Below are 20,132 nucleotides of genomic sequence, written 5' to 3'. Positions count from 1 at the left end.
ACTGTCATATTGGTGTTTAACAGGCCGAGTGTTGGGTGCGAATCCAAACTGTCAGATTGGTGTTTAACAGGCCGAGTGTTGGGTGCGAATCCAAACTGTCAGATTGGTGTTTAACAGGCCGAGTGTTGGGTGCGAATCCAAACTGTCAGATTGGTGTTTAACAGGCCGGGTGTTGGGTGCGAATCCAAACTGTGAGATTGGTGTTTAACAGGCCGAGTGTTGAGTGCGAATCCAAACTGTCAGATTGGTGTTTAACAGGCCGAGTGTTGGGTGCGAATCCAAACTGTCAGATTGGTGTTTAACAGGCCGAGTGTTGGGTGCGAATCCAAACTGTCAGATTGGTGTTTAACAGGCCGAGTGTTGGGTGCGAATCCAAACTGTCAGATGGGTGTTTCACAGGCCGGGTGTTGGGTGCGAATCCAAACTGTCAGATTGGTGTTTAACAGGCCGAGTGTTGGGTGCGAATCCAAACTGTCAGATTGGTGTTTAACAGGCCGAGTGTTGGGTGCGAATCCAAACTGTCAGATTGGTGTTTAACAGGCCGAGTGTTGGGTGCGAATCCAAACTGTCAGATTGGTGTTTAACAGGCCGAGTGTTGGGTGCGAATCCAAACTGTCAGATTGGTGTTTCACAGGCCGAGTGTTGGGTGCGAATCCAAACTGTCAGATTGGTGTTTAACAGGCCGGGTGTTGGGTGCGAATCCAAACTGTGAGATTGGTGTTTAACAGGCCGAGTGTTGGGTGCGAATCCAAACTGTCAGATTGGTGTTTAACAGGCCGGGTGTTGGGTGCGAATCCAAACTGTGAGATTGGTGTTTAACAGGCCGAGTGTTGGGTGCGAATCCAAACTGTCAGATTGGTGTTTAACAGGCCGGGTGTTGGGTGCGAATCCAAACTGTCATATTGGTGTTTAACAGGCCGAGTGTTGGGTGCGAATCCAAACTGTCAGATTGGTGTTTAACAGGCCGGGTGTTGGGTGCGAATCCAAACTGTCAGATTGGTGTTTAACAGGCCGAGTGTTGGGTGCGAATCCAAACTGTCAGATTGGTGTTTAACAGGCCGAGTGTTGGGTGCGAATCCAAACTGTCAGATTGGTGTTTAACAGGCCGAGTGTTGGGTGCGAATCCAAACTGTCAGATTGGTGTTTAACAGGCCGAGTGTTGGGTGTGAATCCAAACTGTCAGATTGGTGTTTCACAGGCCGAGTGTTGGGTGCGAATCCAAACTGTCAGATTGGTGTTTAACAGGCCGAGTGTTGGGTGCGAATCCAAACTGTCAGATTGGTGTTTAACAGGCCGAGTGTTGGGTGCGAATCCAAACTATTAGATTGGTGTTTAACAGGCCGAGTGTTGGGTGTGAATCCAAACTGTCAGATTGGTGTTTCACAGGCCGAGTGTTGGGTGCGAATCCAAACTGTCAGATTGGTGTTTAACAGGGCGGGTGTTGGGTGCGAATCCAAACTGTCAGATTGGTGTTTAACAGGCCGAGTGTTGGGTGCGAATCCAAACTGTCAGATTGGTGTTTCACAGGCCGAGTGTTGGGTGCGAATCCAAACTGTCATATTGGTGTTTCACAGGCCGAGTGTTGGGTGCGAATCCAAACTGTCAGATTGGTGTTTAACAGGCCGAGTGTTGGGTGCGAATCCAAACTATTAGATTGGTGTTTAACAGGCCGAGTGTTGGGTGTGAATCCAAACTGTCAGATTGGTGTTTCACAGGCCGAGTGTTGGGTGCGAATCCAAACTGTCAGATTGGTGTTTAACAGGCCGAGTGTTGGGTGCGAATCCAAACTGTCAGATTGGTGTTTAACAGGCCGAGTGTTGGGTGCGAATCCAAACTGTCAGATTGGTGTTTCACAGGCCGGGTGTTGGGTGCGAATCCAAACTGTCAGATGGGTGTTTAACAGGCCGAGTGTTGGGTGCGAATCCAAACTGTCAGATGGGTGTTTCACAGGCCGGGTGTTGGGTGCGAATCCAAACTGTCAGATGGGTGTTTAACAGGCCGAGTGTTGGGTGCGAATCCAAACTGTCAGATTGGTGTTTAACAGGCCGAGTGTTGGGTGCGAATCCAAACTGTCAGATGGGTGTTTCACAGGCCGAGTGTTGGGTGCGAATCCAAACTGTCAGATTGGTGTTTAACAGGCCGGGTGTTGGGTGCGAATCCAAACTGTCAGATTGGTGTTTCACAGGCCGAGTGTTGGGTGCGAATCCAAACTGTCAGATGGGTGTTTCACAGGCCGAGTGTTGGGTGCGAATCCAAACTGTCAGATTGGTGTTTAACAGGCCGGGTGTTGGGTGCGAATCCAAACTGTCAGATTGGTGTTTAACAGGCCGGGTGTTGGGTGCGAATCCAAACTGTCAGATGGGTGTTTCACAGGCCGAGTGTTGGGTGCGAATCCAAACTGTCAGATTGGTGTTTAACAGGCCGGGTGTTGGGTGCGAATCCAAACTGTCAGATGGGTGTTTAACAGGCCGAGTGTTGGGTGCGAATCCAAACTGTCAGATTGGTGTTTAACAGGCCGAGTGTTGAATTACAAAGTGCTCCATCCCTTGGAAGGATGTTAAGCTGGGTGTCCTGTGTGCTGCCATTATCTGGTGGATGTTGAAGATCCAATGATGCTTTTTCGATGAAGACTCGGCAAGTTCTCGCCCAGACCTTGAAAAATTACAAATGCGTGCCACATTCAATCGAATGTCAGGCCGACCCAGCAAATTCGTGAAAGATTCGGCACAACCCTCCTTTGGCCAACCCCATGAGAAAGTGGGAATAATTGGGGTAGTTAAAGAAGTTGTAGAAGTCGTTACTTTTTCCTGTTGCGTGAACTTTTTTGCATAACAAGCTGTCAGATGTGAGGGAAAAGAATGATGAATAAGTTTTGAAACTTTACCACATTATTCCCATCATATATGATTAGCAGCTCCATTTGTAGGAGTTTATATATGAGCACACCCATTATAACAAACGGTTTTACAAGTGTACCTCTTGCACACGTACAACTTGACACAGGTGACAGTGAATAGGCGAAATTCCAGATGTTATGGAATAATTTTATGATCATAAAATCTGTACCAATTAAAATTATCTCGCCTCTGAAAATCACCTGTTTTGAATTTTTTCCCAATTGACATTTTGGGACTTTTCTTATTCCAGGGACACCACGATTTACGTTGCCTCCATTTTCTTGATTAAAAGTTGTGTCGTCAATTTATAGGTAACCAGGCTTTGAATTACAGTACCTTCAAAAAGTATTCACACACCTATGCCTTCAAAAACAAGAAGATGATATACAATGTGAAGATAGTTACCTGACCTTACAACAAACGATGAAATGCAACGCCGACCTTTGGTGGACATTCGTCTCCAACCTGTTGATATTGCTCAAGACGAGACCAGCAATCTGACGACATTCTCTGGCAGAAGAGTCAAAGTCAACCAAAAAAAACAAAGCGAAATCATTTCCCGTTCTCTTTCCTACCGGATCTCCAATATTCCATGACAACTGTGAAGGGAAAATTACACTGGTCAGATATCGTCATACATGGCCTATGCAGGTAGACGACTTCCTGTACATTAATCTTGATCTACATGAAATCGGGCTTCCAAACATGTTTGGGGCGTAATTCGTTCCGGGTCGACACCCTTTTTGGCCGATTCGGCCAGACTGGAGGCGCATTGCTCCTTGGGTCGCACCTCGTCCAAACCACAAACATCTTGGAAAATTCGAATCGGTGCAGCATCAACGTCTGCAGTAGTGCGCCCGAGCTGCTTTTCCTGTTGCTGGCAATGTGTGGCTGTTGCCACTGATTTTTGGGGAATGCGGCTAACAAAAGTCCGAGGATCGTATGGAATGATCCGACACTTTTTGAATCCGATTTCAATGTTCTCTTCTCAAGTTGTGCCCAGTTTTTGCCACAGTTCCTTTGGAAGTCTTGGAAAGACATCCTTTGGAATGGAGGGACGTCATCACCCTACAATTTGTGTACTATTCATTTATCGCCAAAATATTTTCATGCGACGGAAGAAGACGTGAAAATTTAACAGTATTTGCATATTGTCACTAAATTGGAAAACAAACTATGTTTGAGATCAAAAGGTCAAAGGTCAACTCTAGGTCAAACTTCCAAAACCATCAATTTTCATCCGCTGGAATTGAAAATTTAACAGCATTTGCATAGTGCCTCACTGAATTGGGAAACCAATTATTTTGAGGTCAAAAGGTCAAAGGTCAACTCTAGGTCAAACTTCTAAAATCATCAATTTTCATCTGAAAAACCATCAATTTTCATCCGATTGAATTGAAAATTTAACAGCATTTGCATAGTGCCTCACTGAATTGGGAAACCAACTATTTTTGAGGTCAAAAGGTCAAAGGTCAACTCTAGGTCAAACTCCTAAAATCATCAATTTTCATCTGAAAAACCATCAATTTTCATCCGATTGAATTGAAAATTTAACAGCATTTGCATAGCGCCTCACTGTTTTGGGAAACCAACTATTTTTGAGGTCAAAAGGTCAAAGGTCAACTCTAGGTCAAACTTCTAAAATCATCAATTTTCATCTGAAAAACCATCAATTTTCATCCGATTGAATTGAAAATTTAACAGCATTTGCATAGTGCCTCACTGAATTGGGAAACCAACTATTTTTGAGGTCAAAAGGTCAAAGGTCAACTCTAGGTCAAACTCCTAAAATCATCAATTTTCATCTGAAAAACCATCAATTTTCATCCGATTGAATTGAAAATTTAACAGCATTTGCATAGCGCCTCACTGTTTTGGGAAACCAACTATTTTTGAGGTCAAAAGGTCAAAGGTCAACTCTAGGTCAAACTTCTAAAATCATCATTTTTCATCTAAAAATCATCACTTTTCATACCATTGACCCGAGCTTTGATCAAGATCGTCAATTTTGATCTTGATGAAATGGACAATTTGCTGGATCAATTGCAAGCTTTTTGGGGGGGGGGGGGGCAGGGGGGTGGATTTTGCAAATATCGTGCTCTGCATGATGTCTTCTTGTTTGTTTGTTTGTTTGTTTGAATTCTATACACTCCTGACCCACTGGACAGAACGAGTTAAAACCTGGTGTATGTACTCGGGGTGTGCACGGGAACATTTTAGGAGATTTAAAAATGGATAGCCAGGAGGGTTGATGGTGGGAGAGGACCCCAATTCTCTCTGCGTAAATGGGTATGGCTTGGCGCTGCTCCCGATGGGAGTGAGTATTATACGTACACATCCATAATTTCTGGGGGAATTAACCCGTTCCTAATTATAGGGTAAATAACACATCCGTGGGGAAATGTTCTACACGAGTAACATTAATTCTTATCAAGTCTCCAGGAATGTCTGAAGCGCAAGTAACATAAAATGTTGTTCTTAAATGTTTGATCATGTTTCTCTCAAGGTACGAAGTACTTTCTTCATAAGAAACTTTCACTGTTCTATTTTACTTTGCCATATTTGTTCCCTTACGAGGAACTTCCACGCAGGATGAGGCCATTAAACCCATCAAGCCTGCACAATGATTGCCAACCTATGGTTGTTTGTCCATGCTCTATCCTTTCTAAAAGCTGACCATCTAGCAAGGAGGCAACATGTACTATATTTCAAGTCCTAGGTATGACTCGGTCGGTGTTTGAACGACCGACCTACCAGATTCGGAGCGAACCCTCAAACCCGAACTCCGCCGAGTCAATGTTTGAACCGCTGTCTTCCCAGACTCTGAGCGGACACTCGAACCCTCACTCCACCGATTCAATGTTTCACCGGCCGACCTCCCAGACTCGGAGCGGACCCTCTGACCCTAACTCTACCGAGTAAATGTTTGACCCGCCGACCGACCAGACTCGGAGCGGACACTCTAACCCTAACTCTACCGAGTAAATGTTTGACCCGCCGACATCCCAGACTCGGAGCGGACCCTCTAACCCAAACTCCACCGAATCAATGTTTACCCGCCGACCTCCCAGACTCGGAGCGGACCCTCTAACCCCAACCACCGAATCAATGTTTGACCCGCCGACTTCCCAGACACGGAGCGGAGCCTCTAACCCAAACTCTACCGAATCAATGTTTGACCCGCCGACTTCCCAGACACGGAGCAGACCCTCCAACCCTAACTCTACCGAATCAATGTTTGAACCGCCGACCTTCCAGACTCGGAGCGGACACTCGAACCCTAACTCCACCGAATCAATGTTTGAACCGCCGACCTCCCAGACTCGGAGCGGACCCTCTAACCCTAACTCCATTGAGTAAATGTTTGACTCGCCGACCTCCCAGACTCGGAGCAGACCCTCTAACCCTCACTCCACCGAATCAATGTTTGACCCGCCGACCTCCCAGACTCGGAGCGGACCCTCGAACCCTAACTCTACCGAATCAATGTTTGACCCACCGACCTCCCAGACTCGGAGCAGACCCTCGAACCCTAACTCCACGAGTAAATGTTTGACCCGCCGACCTCCCAGACTCGGAGCGGACCCTCTAACCCTAACTCCACCGAATCAATGTTTACCCGTCGACCTCCCAGACTCGGAGCGGACCCTCTAATCCTAACTCCACCGAATCAATGTTTACCCGCCGACCTCCCAGACTCGGAGCGGACACTCTAACCCTAACCACCGAATCAATGTTTGACCCGCCGACCTCCCAGACTCGGAGCGGACCCTCTAACCCTAACTCTACCGAATCAATGTTTGACCCGCCGACCTCCCAGACTCGGAGCGGACACTCTAACCCTAACTCTACCGAATCAATGTTTGAACCGCCGACCTCCCAGACTCGGAGCGGACCCTCTAACCCGAACTCTACCGAATCGATGTTTACCCGCCGACCGCCCAGACTTGGAGTGGACACTCTAACCCGAACTCCACCAAATCAATGTTTGAACCGCCGACCTCCCAGACTCGGAGCGGACCCTCTAACCCTAACTCCACCGAATCAATGTTTGACCCGCCGACCTACCAGACTCGGAGCGGACCCTCTAACCGTAACTCCACCGAATCAAAGTTTGACCCGCCGACCTCCCAGACTCGGAGCGGACCCTCTAACCCTAACTCTACCGAGTCAATGTTTACCCGCCGACCTCCCAGACTGGGAGCGGACCCTCTAACCCGAACTCCACCGAATCAATGTTTACCCGCCGACCTCCCAGACTCGGAGCGGACAGTCTAACCCTAACTCTACCGAATTAATGTTTGACCCGCCGACCTCCCAGACTCGGGGCGGACCCTCTAACCCTAACTCCACCGAATCAATGTTTACCCGCCGACATCCCAGACTCGGGGCGGACACTCTAACCCTAACTCCACCGAATCAATGTTTACCCGCCGACCTCCCAGACTCGGAGCGGACCCTCTAACCCCAACTCCACCGAATCAATGTTTACCCGCCGACCTCCCAGACTCGGGGCGGACCCTCTAACCCTAACTCCACCGAATCAATGCTTACCCGCCGACCACCCTGACTCGGAGCGGACCCTCTAACCCTAAGTCTACCGAATCAATGTTTGAACCGCCGACCTCCCAGACTCGGAGCGGACCCTCTAACCCTAACTCCACCAAATCAATGTTTACCCGCCGCCCTCCCAGACTCGGGGCGGACACTCTAACCCTAACTCCACCGAATCAATGTTTACCCGCCGACCTCCCAGACTCGGAGCGGACCCTCTAACCCCAACTCCACCGAATCAATGTTTACCCGCCGACCTCCCAGACTCGGGGCGGACCCTCTATCCCTAACTCTACCGAGTCAATGTTTACCCGCCGACCTCCCAGACTCGGAGCGGACCCTCTAACCCTAACTCTACCGAATCAATGTTTGAACCGCCGACCTCCCAGACTCGGAGCGGACCCTCTAACCCTAACTCTACCGAATCAATGTTTGAACCGCCGACCTCCCAGACTCGGAGCGGACCCTCCAACCCTAACTCCACCGAATCAATGTTTGAACCGCCGACCTCCCAGACTCGGAGCGGACCCTCTATCCCTAACTCTACCGAATTAATGTTTGAACCGCCGACCTCCCAGACTCGGAGCGGACCCTCTAACCCTAACTCCACCGAATCAATGTTTGACCTGCTGCCCGCCCAGACTCGGAGCGGACCCTCTAACTCTAACTCCACCGAATCAATGTTTCCCCGCCGACCTCCCCGACTCGGAACGGACCCTCTAACCCTAACTCCACCGAATCTTGTCCTTTCCTATCATGTGGCACTGTAGTTTACTTACTTCAGCAGTATGTTGTGTTTCAGCTCTGCGATGGGATTGTAGCATGGTACTTTTTTGATAGATTCTAGCAGGTATCCTTTTCTCCTTTCTCCCACCATTAGTGTACCGATTGTTATGTTCCCATCTTCAGGTAGAATTTGCATATAACATGCATCAAGTCGCTTTATTTACTTTCCATGTGGAAATGTATTTACTTGATTGATGAACAAGCCGGATAATTATTGTGTCAAGTTGTCGTGTGTTGTAAGCACTAGTTACCTTTCTGGAGCTGCACGTTGTTTCTGTAGGATGAAAAGCACTTTTTTGGAACTTTTTCAAAATCTCCCAGAAATCATGACATCGGCTTTTGACGTAACCTGGAGTGTATATATGTTGTGCTTATTCTAATCAGATTTTTCAATGTCCATCAGCTGCATTCGGATGTAGATCCGGGTGATGGATCGGTACGTTACGTGCTGGAGGGAGAGGGTGCCGGCTCCCTTTTCACCGTTGATGAGAATACGGGAGATGTGCATGCAACTCGACGTCTTGATCGCGAGACCCAAGCCTCATATTCCCTGCATGCTGCAGCCCTGGATCGAGCTACAGGCCGAGCACTGGAGCCCTCATCTGCTTTCATCATCCGTGTGCAAGACGTAAATGACAACGCTCCACAGTTTGCTTCAACCTCGATCTCTGCAAGTGTTCCTGAACAATCTCCCATCGGTACGAGTTCATATCTTATTTGCACAATTGCAGTTTTATATTCATTTCTTTTTTATGAACAATTGTTAATATTGTCAATCCACTATGAGATGAAGGCCTACCTCAACTCATGTTGAGGGTTTTGCATACTCGCCAAGCGAGAGCGGGTTGGGTATACTGTACGATATGTGTGTGTATCTATATTACTAGTACCGACTGCAAAGCCGCAATGAGCCAGCGAAGCCAAAACCTCTTGCCACTATTTTACCCATCACCATGGCATCAGTAGGTTAGGTAGTTGGTAGTAGGTAGGTAGGTAGTTGGTAGTAGGTAGGTAGGTAGTTGGTAGTAGGTAGGTGTAGTAGGTACCGTACCTGGTAAGACTTGGTTAAAGAGAAGAGCAGACAGTCCTCCCCAATGGCAATACCTGCATACAATAAATGTCACAAGAAGCTTAAGGAAGTAACTATACGATGTGCTAGCTTAAGGCCTATTTTAAACTGGGCTTAACATACGTTTTCACAGTAAGTGTGTAGTCTTCTAACTTCAGTCGCTGTCAGGCGCCAGGGCTGGTTCTCTGACTCTCCGGGCACGGCGGCTTCGTCCACCAGAAGAAGTTAGCTTGCAGTGATTAATTCGGTGAATTCCGTCTCAACTTCGGATATTTCCGGCCGTGAAAAACTATCCGTATTTCTCAACTAAATATGTAAACCGCTTATACCGTATTTCTGGCCGTGAAAAACGATCCCATACGGCCGCGAGATTTCTAAAAAATAATTTTTCGTCAATGTGAGAATATTTGACGCCGTTTTCACCCTCCGAAACGCGTAATAAGCTTGTAAAAAAATATTTTTTCAAATGCTCGAATCTCATTGGTTCTGGTCTTTGATGACGATTTTCGTTGAAGATAACGAGGTTGGTCTTAACGTATTTTAATTACTAATGAGAGGTTTCATTAGATTATGAATCAAAGAACGACGGGTGAAACAAACTCCTATTGAACTTTTTCGCAATTGTTTTATGCAAACTTCCGCATCCGGTCGATGGCTGTCTCCAGCACTCCATCCAGTGAAAAAATATTTTTTCAAATGCTCGAATCTCATTGGTTCTGGTCTTTGATGACGATTTTCGTTGAAGATAATGAGGTTGGTCTTAACGTATTTTAATTACTAATGAGAGGTTTCATTAGATTATGAATCAAAGAACGACGGGTGAAACAAACTCCTATTGAACTTTTTCGCAATTGTTTCATGCAAACTTCTGCATCCAGTCGATGGCTGTCTCCAGCACTCCATCCAGTGAAAAAATATTTTTTCAAATGCTCGAATCTCATTGGTTCTGGTCTTTGTTGACGATTTTCGTTGAAGATAACGAGGTTGGTCTTAACGTATTTTAATTACTAATGAGAGGTTTCATTAGATTATGAATCAAAGAATGACGGGTGAAACAAACTCCTATTGAACTTTTTCGCAATTGTTTTATGCAAACTTCCGCATCCGGTCGATGGCTGTCTCCAGCACTCCATCCAGTGAGCACTTTAATTTTAGAAATATTTTTGCAAATGCTCGACTCTCATTGGGTCCGGTGTTTGGTGACGCGTTTTGTTGAAGATAACCAGGCCCGTGCGGGGCGATGTTGGTCTTAAATTATTTTATTAATACATCGGAGGTGCATAAGATTGTGAATCAAACGACGACGGGTGAAAGAAACTACTAATGAACGTTTTAAATTTGTTATGCAAACTTCCGCCCTCCGCAAGATGGCTGTGCTGACTGCGCTTCGGATTCTCGAGCCAAGGCATAATCAGGTTTTCAACATAATACGTACTCGTTTATTGACAACACCGGCTTCGCTGGCTATAATAGGCGAAGGTGATTCTGTCCGTCTGTCCGGGGTTGTGGCTTACTCCGTTGAGAGAGTAGCTCCACCCATTCTTGGAGAGGCTTCATGTAAACAAATATCCACCATTTTATTACCTCGAATGGCTTTGAGGCCTGTTTAGTTAGGCCCATGCTGGCTTTCTCTCTCACACAGGTTTATTTCAATTCTAATTCGATATATCGTTTCATTTTTAACAGTCGCTAACATCGTGTTAGACTCGGTTGAAAAAAAACGGGAAGAGAATCCCAAGAAAGTTTCCGTTTATAGAACGAAATGATTTCTCAAAGGCCTGTAAACTAAAGCCCATTCATTGAGAGTCACCCTCATGATTTTATCTCGAATTCACCATCTGATTTAATTTTTATCAATGGTTTTAGACTCGGTGTCAGAAATAATTGAGAACATTCACGCACACACGGGAAATTGCCGAGATATATTTATAAAAATCGCGCCACGATGATACATGAAAATACACCGCCTAAATTAACAGTCGGGGAAAATGTCGACATATTAAAAATTCGCTTTTTCTTTTCCGTTAAGATATATTACTTTTACGTTTTATGAGTCGGCACAAAAACGACATGTATATCTTCGTTCTTTCTTATTTCATTCAACATTATTAACCGGAAGTAAAATATGTTTCAGGAAATTACCGAGAGATATTTCTTCGTTTTTTTTTTAGTAGTTATTTGCGCAAACACTTTAAATAGGTTTATTTGAAATCTTTAATTTTCACAATGTAATTTACTTGCCATTTATCATTTGATAATTACGAGACACTTCCTCTTGAGGATCGTGACAATTCATGCGTTGCGTGGAAACTTCCATTTCCAAAATGAATGCGACGGTCGATGAAGGACGCAGACTTGAACAGGATGCAGCAAGAAAACGAATGAGACGAGCGAACGAGTCCGTCAATGAACGTCAATGCAGACTTGAACAGGATGAAGCAAGAAAACGAATGAGGCAGGCGAACGAGTCCGTCGACGAACGTCAATGCAGACTTGAACAGGATGAAGCAAGAAAACGAATGAGGCAGGCGAACGAGTCCGTCAATGAACGTCAATGCAGACTTGAACAGGATGAAGCAAGAAAACGAATGAGGCAGGCGAACGAGTCCGTCGACGAACGTCAATGCAGACTTGAACAGGATGTAGCAAGAAAACGAATGAGACAGGCGAACGAGTCCGTCGACGAACGTCAATGCAGACTTGAACAGGATGTAGCAAGAAAACGAATGAGACGGGCGAACGAGTCCGTCGACGAACGTCAATGCAGACTTGAACAGGATGAAGCAAGAAAACGAATGAGGCGGGCGAACGAGTCCGTCGACGAACGTCAATGCAAACTTGAACAGGATGAAGCAAGAAAACGAATGAGGCAGGTGAACGAGTCCGTCGACGAACGTCAATGCAAACTTGAACAGGATGTAGCAAGAAAACGAATGAGACAGGCGAACGAGTCCGTCGACGAACGTCAATGCAAACCTGAACAGGATGAAGCAAGAAAACGAATGAGGCAGGCGAACGAGTCCGTCGACGAACGTCAATGCAAACTTGAACAGGATGAAGCAAGAAAACGAATGAGGCAGGCGAACGAGTCCGTCGACGAACGTCAATGCAGACTTGAACAGGATGTAGCAAGAAAACGAATGAGACAGGCGAACGAGTCCGTCAATGAACGTCAATGCAGACTTGAACAGGATGTAGCAAGAAAACGAATGAGACGGGCGAACGAGTCCGTCAATGAACGTCAATGCAGACTTGAACAGGATGAAGCAAGAAAACGAATGAGGCAGGCGAACGAGTCCGTCGACGAACGTCAATGCAGACTTGAACAGGATGTAGCAAGAAAACGAATGAGACGGGCGAACGAGTCCGTCGACGAACGTCAATGCAGACTTGAACAGGATGTAGCAAGAAAACGAATGAGACGGGCGAACGAGTCCGTCGACGAACGTCAATGCAGACTTGAACAGGATGTAGCAAGAAAACGAATGAGACGGGCGAACGAGTCCGTCGACGAACGTCAATGCAGACTTGAACAGGATGTAGCAAGAAAACGAATGAGAAGGGCGAACGAGTCCGTCGACGAACGTCAATGCAGACTTGAACAGGATGTAGCAAGAAAACGAATGAGACGGGCGAACGAGTCCGTCGACGAACGTCAATGCAGACTTGAACAGGATGTAGCAAGAAATCGAATGAGGCGGGCGAACGAGTCCGTCGACGAACGTCAATGCAGACTTGAACAGGATGTAGCAAGAAAACGAATGAGGCGGGCGAACGAGTCCGTCAATGAACGTCAATGCAGACTTGAACAGGATGAAGCAAGAAAACGAATGAGGCGGGCGAATGAGTCCGTCGACGAACGTCAATGCAGACTTGAACAGGATGAAGCAAGAAAACGAATGAGACGGGCGAACGAGTCCGTCGACGAACGTCAATGCAGACTTGAACAGGATGAAGCAAGAAAACGAATGAGGCGGGCGAATGAGTCCGTCGACGAACGTCAATGCAGACTTGAACAGGATGAAGCAAGAAAACGAATGAGACGGGCGAACGAGTCCGTCGACGAACGTCAATGCAGACTTGAACAGGATGAAGCAAGAAAACGAATGAGACGGGCGAACGAGTCCGTCGACGAACGTCAATGCAGACTTGAACAGGATGAAGCAAGAAAACGAATGAGACGGGCGAACGAGTCCGTCGACGAACGTCAATGCAGACTTGAACGGGATGTAGCAAGAAAACGAATGAGGCGGGCGAACGAGTCCGTCAATGAACGTCAATGCAGACTTGAACAGGATGAAGCAAGAAAACGAATGAGGCGGGCGAATGAGTCCGTCGACGAACGTCAATGCAGACTTGAACAGGATGAAGCAAGAAAACGAATGAGACGGGCGAACGAGTCCGTCGACGAACGTCAATGCAGACTTGAACAGGATGAAGCAAGAAAACGAATGAGGCGGGCGAATGAGTCCGTCGACGAACGTCAATGCAGACTTGAACAGGATGAAGCAAGAAAACGAATGAGACGGGCGAACGAGTCCGTCGACGAACGTCAATGCAGACTTGAACAGGATGAAGCAAGAAAACGAATGAGACGGGCGAACGAGTCCGTCGACGAACGTCAATGCAGACTTGAACAGGATGTAGCAAGAAAACGAATGAGGCGGGCGAACGAGTCCGTCGGCCAACGTCAATGCAGACTTGAACAGGATGTAGCAAGAAAACGAATGAGGCGGGCGAACGAGTCCGTCGACGAACGTCAATGCAGACTTGAACAGGATGTAGCAAGAAAACGAATGAGACGGGCGAACGAGTCCGTCAATGAACGTCAATGCAGACTTGAACAGGATGAAGCAAGAAAACGAATGAGGCGGGCGAACGAGTCCGTCAATGAACGTCAATGCAGACTTGAACAGGATGAAGCAAGAAAACGAATGAGGCGGGCGAACGAGTCCGTCGACGAACGTCAATGCAGACTTGAACAGGATGTAGCAAGAAAACGAATGAGACGGGCGAACGAGTCCGTCGACGAACGTCAATGCAGACTTGAACAGGATGAAGCAAGAAAACGAATGAGGCGGGCGAACGATTCCGTCGGCCAACGTCAATGCAGACTTGAAGTTGAACAGGATGTAGCAAGAACCGCACAGAGACCGCACGAGACGGGAGAACCGCAGAGAATGCTGCTGCAACAACGATGAGGGGGGTTGGAGAGGAGCGAGGGCTTGGAGAGCGAGGAGCGAGGGGTTGGAGAGCGAGGAGCGAGGGGTTGGAGAGCGAGGAGCGAGGGGTTGGAGAGCGAGGAGCTAGGGGTTGGAGAGTGAGGAGCTAGGGGTTGGAGAGTGAGGAGCGAGGGTTGGAGAGTGAGGAGCGAGGGGTTGGAGAGCGAGGGGTTGGAGAGCGAGGTGCTAGGGGTTGGAGAGTGAGGAGCGAGGGGTTGGAGAGCGAGGAGCGAGGGGTTGGAGAGCGAGGGGTTGGAGAGCTAGGGGTTGGAGAGTGAGGTCCGATTGGAGCGGAGAGTGAGGGCCGATTGGAGCGGAGAGTGAGGGCCGATTAGAGCAGAGAGTGAGGGGCGAGGGGTTGGAGAGCGAGGAGATAGGGGTTGGAGAGGGAGGATCAAGGAGTTGGAGAGTGAGGGCCAATTGGAGCAGAGAATGAGGGCCGATTGGAGCGGAGAGTGAGGGCCGATTGGAGCGGAGAGGAGAGTGAGGAGGTATTGGAGAGGAGTGTGAGGTGTTGGAGAGGAGTGTGAGGGATTGGAGAGGAGTGTGAGGGGTTGGAGAGGAGTGTGAGGGGTTGGAGAGGTGTGTGAGAGGTTGGCGAGGAGTGTGAGGGTTGGCGAGGAGTGTGAGGAGGTATTGGAGAGGAGTGCAAGGAGGTATTTGAGAGGAGTGCGAGGAGGTATTGTAGAGGAGTGCGAGGAGGTATTGGAGAGGAGTGCGAGGAGGTATTGGAGAGGAGTGCAAGGAGGTATTGGAGAGGAGTGCGAGGAGGTATTGGAGAGGAATGCGAGGAGGTATTGGAGATGAGTGCGAGGAGATATTGGAGAGAAGTGCGAGGAGCTATTGGAGAGGAGTGCGAGGAGGTATTGGAGAGGAGTGCGAGCAGGTATTGGACAGGAGTGTGAGGAGGTATCGGACAGGAGTGTAGGAGGTATTGGACAGGAGTGTAGGAGGTATTGGAGAGGAGTGTGAGGGGGTATTGGAGAGGAGTGTGAGGGGGTATTGGAGAGGAGTGTGAGGGGGTATTGGAGAGGAGTGTGAGGGGGTATTGGAGAGGAGTGTGAGGGGGTATTGGAGAGGAGTGTGAGGAGGTATTTGAGAGGAGTGTGAGGAGGTATTGGAGAGGAGTGTGAGGAGGTATTGGAGAGGAGTGTGAGGGGGTATTGGAGATGAGTGTGAGGAGGTATTGGAGAGGAGTGTGAGGTGGAGTGGCATTGGAGAGGAGTGAGGAGTCACATATTATGTGACATAAATAATTTGTGTTCATTACACCATTTCTGGATCTGATGAATTGCCAGTAACCATTTTGTAAAATTTAATGTGCAGCATCTAAATCAAGATGTCCAAATGTCACACACGTCCATGCCCTTGGGATTCCCACGGGTGACCCCACTAGTATATATATTAGCGTTGTTACTGAGGAACAGGCTTATTTTAGCTGAGGATAATGACTGTACCTGAGTGGTTGTGTTGTCATGATTTACACCAATAATAATACAAACAATTATTTTGCACAAATGCATTTGTTGTGTTTGTGATATTACATTTTTATAGGCAATTTAGGTTGAAGATTTAGGTTAAATGTTTTTTTTTTCAAGAAAGAACCCCTCAGCACATGCATAGGGGAGGGGTAGGTGCAGACTGGAAGTTTGGGACGATTACACCTCACCACCACATAATTCAAAACACCTCACCGCCAAGTAATTCAAAACACCTCACCACCACATAATTCAAAACACCTCACCGCCACGTAATTCAAAACACCTCACCACCAAGTAATTCAAAACACCTCACCACCACGTAATTCAAAACACCTCACCACCACGTAATTCAAAACACCTCACCACCAAGTAATTCAAAACACCTCACCACCACATAATTCAAAACACCTCACCACCACATAATTCAAAACACCTCACCGCCAAGTAATTCAAAACACATCACCACCACGTAATTCAAAACACCTCACCACCAAGTAATTCAAAACACCTCACCACCACGTAATTCAAAACACCTCACCACCACGTAATTCAAAACACCTCACCACCACGTAATTCAAAACACCTCACCACCACATAATTCAAAACACCTCACCACCAAGTAATTCAAAACACCTCACCACCAAGTAATTCAAAACACCTAACCACCACGTAATTCAAAACACCTCACCACCACGTAATTCAAAACACCTCACCACCAAGTAATTCAAAACACCTCACCACCAAGTAATTCAAAACACCTCACCACCACGTAATTCAAAACACCACCACAACGTAATTCAAAACACCTCACCACCACATAATTCAAAACACCTCACCACCAAGTAATTCAAAACACATCACCACCACGTAATTCAAAACACCTCACCACCATGTAATTAAAAACACCTCACCACCAAGTAATTCAAAACACCTCACCACCACGTAATTCAAAACACCTCACCACCACGTAATTCAAAACACCTCACCACCAAGTAATTCAAAACACCTCACCACCAAGTAATTCAAAACACCTCACCACCACAAAATTCAAAACACCTCACCACCACGTAATTCAAAACACCTCACCACCAAGTAATTCAAAACACCTCACCACCACGTAATTCAAAACACCTCACCACCAAGTAATTAAAAACACCTCACCACCACGTAATGAAAAACACCTCACCACCAAGTAATTAAAAACACCTCACCACCAAGTAATTCAAAACACCTCATGACCAAGTAATTCAAAACACCTCACCACCAAGTAATTCAAAACACCTCACCACCAAGTAATTCAAAACACCTCACCACCACGTAATTCAAAACACCTCACCACCACGTAATTCAAAACACCTCACCACCACGTAATTCAAAACACCCCACCACCATGTAATTCAAAACACCTCACCACCACGTAATTCAAAACACCTCACCACCAAGTAATTTAAAACCTCACCACCAAGTAATTCAAAACACCTCACCACCAAGTAATTCAAAACACCTCACCACCAAGTAATTTAAAACACCTCACCACCAAGTAATTCAAAACACCTCACCAACACGCAATTCAAAACACCTCACCACCACATAATTCAAAACACCTCACCACCACGTAATTCAAAACACATCACCACCACATAATTCAAAACACCTCACCACCATGTAATTCAAAACACAACACCATGTAATTCAAAACACCTCACCACCAAGTAATTCAAAACACCTCACCACCAAGTAATTCAAAACACCTCACCACCACGTAATTCAAAACACCTCACCACCACGTAATTCAAAACACCTCACCACCAAGTAATTCAAAACACCTCACCACCACGTAATTCAAAACACCTCACCACCAAGTAATTAAAAACACCTCACCACCACGTAATGAAAAACACCTCACCACCAAGTAATTCAAAACACCTCACCACCAAGTAATTCAAAACACCTCGCCACCAAGTAATTCAAAACACCTCACCACCACATAATTCAAAACACCTCACCACCACGTAATTCAAAACACCTCACCACCACGTAATTCAAAACACCCCACCACCATGTAATTCAAAACACCTCACCACCACGTAATTCAAAACACCTCACCACCAAGTAATTCAAAACACCTCACCACCAAGTAATTCAAAACACCTCACCACCAAGTAATTCAAAACACCTCACCACCAAGTAATTCAAAACACCTCACCACCAAGTAATTCAAAACATCTCACCACCACATAATTAAAAACACCTCACCACCACATAATTCAAAACACCTCACCACCATGTAATTCAAAACACACCACCACATAATTCAAAACACCTCACCACCACGTAATTTAAAACACCTCACCACCAAGTAATTCAAAACACCTCATCACCAAGTAATTCAAAACACCTCACCACCAAGTAATTTAAACCACCTCACCACCAAGTAATTCAAAACACCTCACCACCACGTAATTCAAAACACCTCACCAACACGTAATTCAAAACACCTCACCACGACGTAATTCAAAACACCTCACCACCACGTAATTCAAAACACCTCACCACCACGAAATTAAAAACACCTCACAGCCATAAAACACAAAATAAAAACACCTCACAGCCACGAAATTAAAAACACCTCACCACCACGTCATCTAAAAACACCTCATCACCAAGTAATTCAAAACACCTCACCACGAAGTCATTCAAAACACCTCACCACCAAGTAATTCAAAACACCTCACCATCAAGTAATTCAAAACACCTCACCACCAAGTAATTCAAAACACCTCACCACCACGTAATTCAAAACACCTCACCACCACGTAATTCAAAACACCTCACCACCACGTAATTTAAAACACCTCACCACCACGTAATTCAAAACACCTCACCACCAAGTAATTCAAAACACCTCACCACCATGTAATTCAAAACACCTCACCACCACGTAATTCAAAACACCTCACCACCAAGTAATTCAAAACACCTCACCACCACATAATTCAAAACACCTCACCACCACGTAATTCAAAACATCTCACCACCAAGTAATTCAAAACACCTCACCACCAAGTAATTCAAAACACCTCACCACCAAGTAATTCAAAACACCTCACCACCACATAATTCAAAACACCTCACCACCACGTAATTCAAAACACCTCACCACCATGTAATTCAAAACACCTCACCACCAAGTAATTTAAAACACCTCACCACCAAGTAATTTAAAACACCTCACCACCACGTAATTCAAAACACCTCACCAACACGTAATTCAAAACACCTCACCACCACGTAATTCAAAACACCTCACCAACACGTAATTCAAAACACCTCACCACCACATAATTCAAAACACCTCACCACCACATAATTCAAAACACCTCACCACCACATAATTCAAAACACCTCACCACCACGTAATTCAAAACACAACACCACCAAGTAATTCAAAACACCTCACCACCAAGTAATTTAAAACACCTCACCACCAAGTAATTCAAAACACCTCACCACCACGTAATTCAAAACACCTCACCACCACGAAATTAAAAACCTCACAGCCATAAAACACATAATAACAACACCTCACAGCCACGAAATTAAAAACACCTCACCACCACGTCATCTAAAAACACCTCATCACCTAGTAATTCAAAACACCTCACCACCAAGTCATTCAAAACACCTCACCACCAAGTCATTCAAAACACCTCACCACCAAGTAATTCAAAACACCTCACCATCAAGTAATTCAAAACACCTCACCACCAAGTAATTCAAAACACCTTAACACCACGTAATTCAAAACACCTCACCACCACGTAATTCAAAACACCTCACCACCACATAATTCAAAACACCTCTACACCAAGTAATTCAAAACACCTCACCACCAAGTAATTCAAAACACCTCACCACCACGTAATTCAAAACACCTCACCACCAAGTAATTCAAAACACCTCACCACCACGTAATGAAAAACACCTCACCACCAAGTAATTCAAAACACCTCACCACCAAGTAATTCAAAACACCTCACCACCAAGTAATTCAAAACACCTCACCACCAAGTAATTCAAAACACCTCACCACCAAGTAATTAAAAACACCTCACCACCACAT

The 20,132-nt window shown here is 46.1% G+C and overlaps 1 protein-coding gene across 2 annotated transcripts in view; it reads left to right on the top strand.

The window, feature by feature from the left end:
• LOC137429057 (cadherin-7) overlaps positions 1 to 20,132 on the top strand; it is a 388,741-nt gene that overhangs the window by 209,040 nt on the left and 159,569 nt on the right. For both annotated transcript variants that reach the window (XM_078781016.1, XM_078781015.1), the window contains one exon: positions 8,641 to 8,935. In XM_078781016.1, the coding sequence (XP_078637142.1) occupies positions 8,641 to 8,935 (295 nt within the window). The remainder of the gene's footprint in view (positions 1 to 8,640; positions 8,936 to 20,132) is intronic.

The sequence above is a fragment of the Myxine glutinosa genome, chromosome 6 (genome assembly GCF_964187855.1).
Source record: "Myxine glutinosa chromosome 6, kmMyxGlut1.1, whole genome shotgun sequence".
In the NCBI taxonomy this organism is placed as follows: domain Eukaryota; kingdom Metazoa; phylum Chordata; class Myxini; order Myxiniformes; family Myxinidae; genus Myxine; species Myxine glutinosa.
The sequence above is the reverse complement of the archived record's forward strand: the minus strand, read 5'-3'. Positions and strand labels throughout refer to the sequence as shown.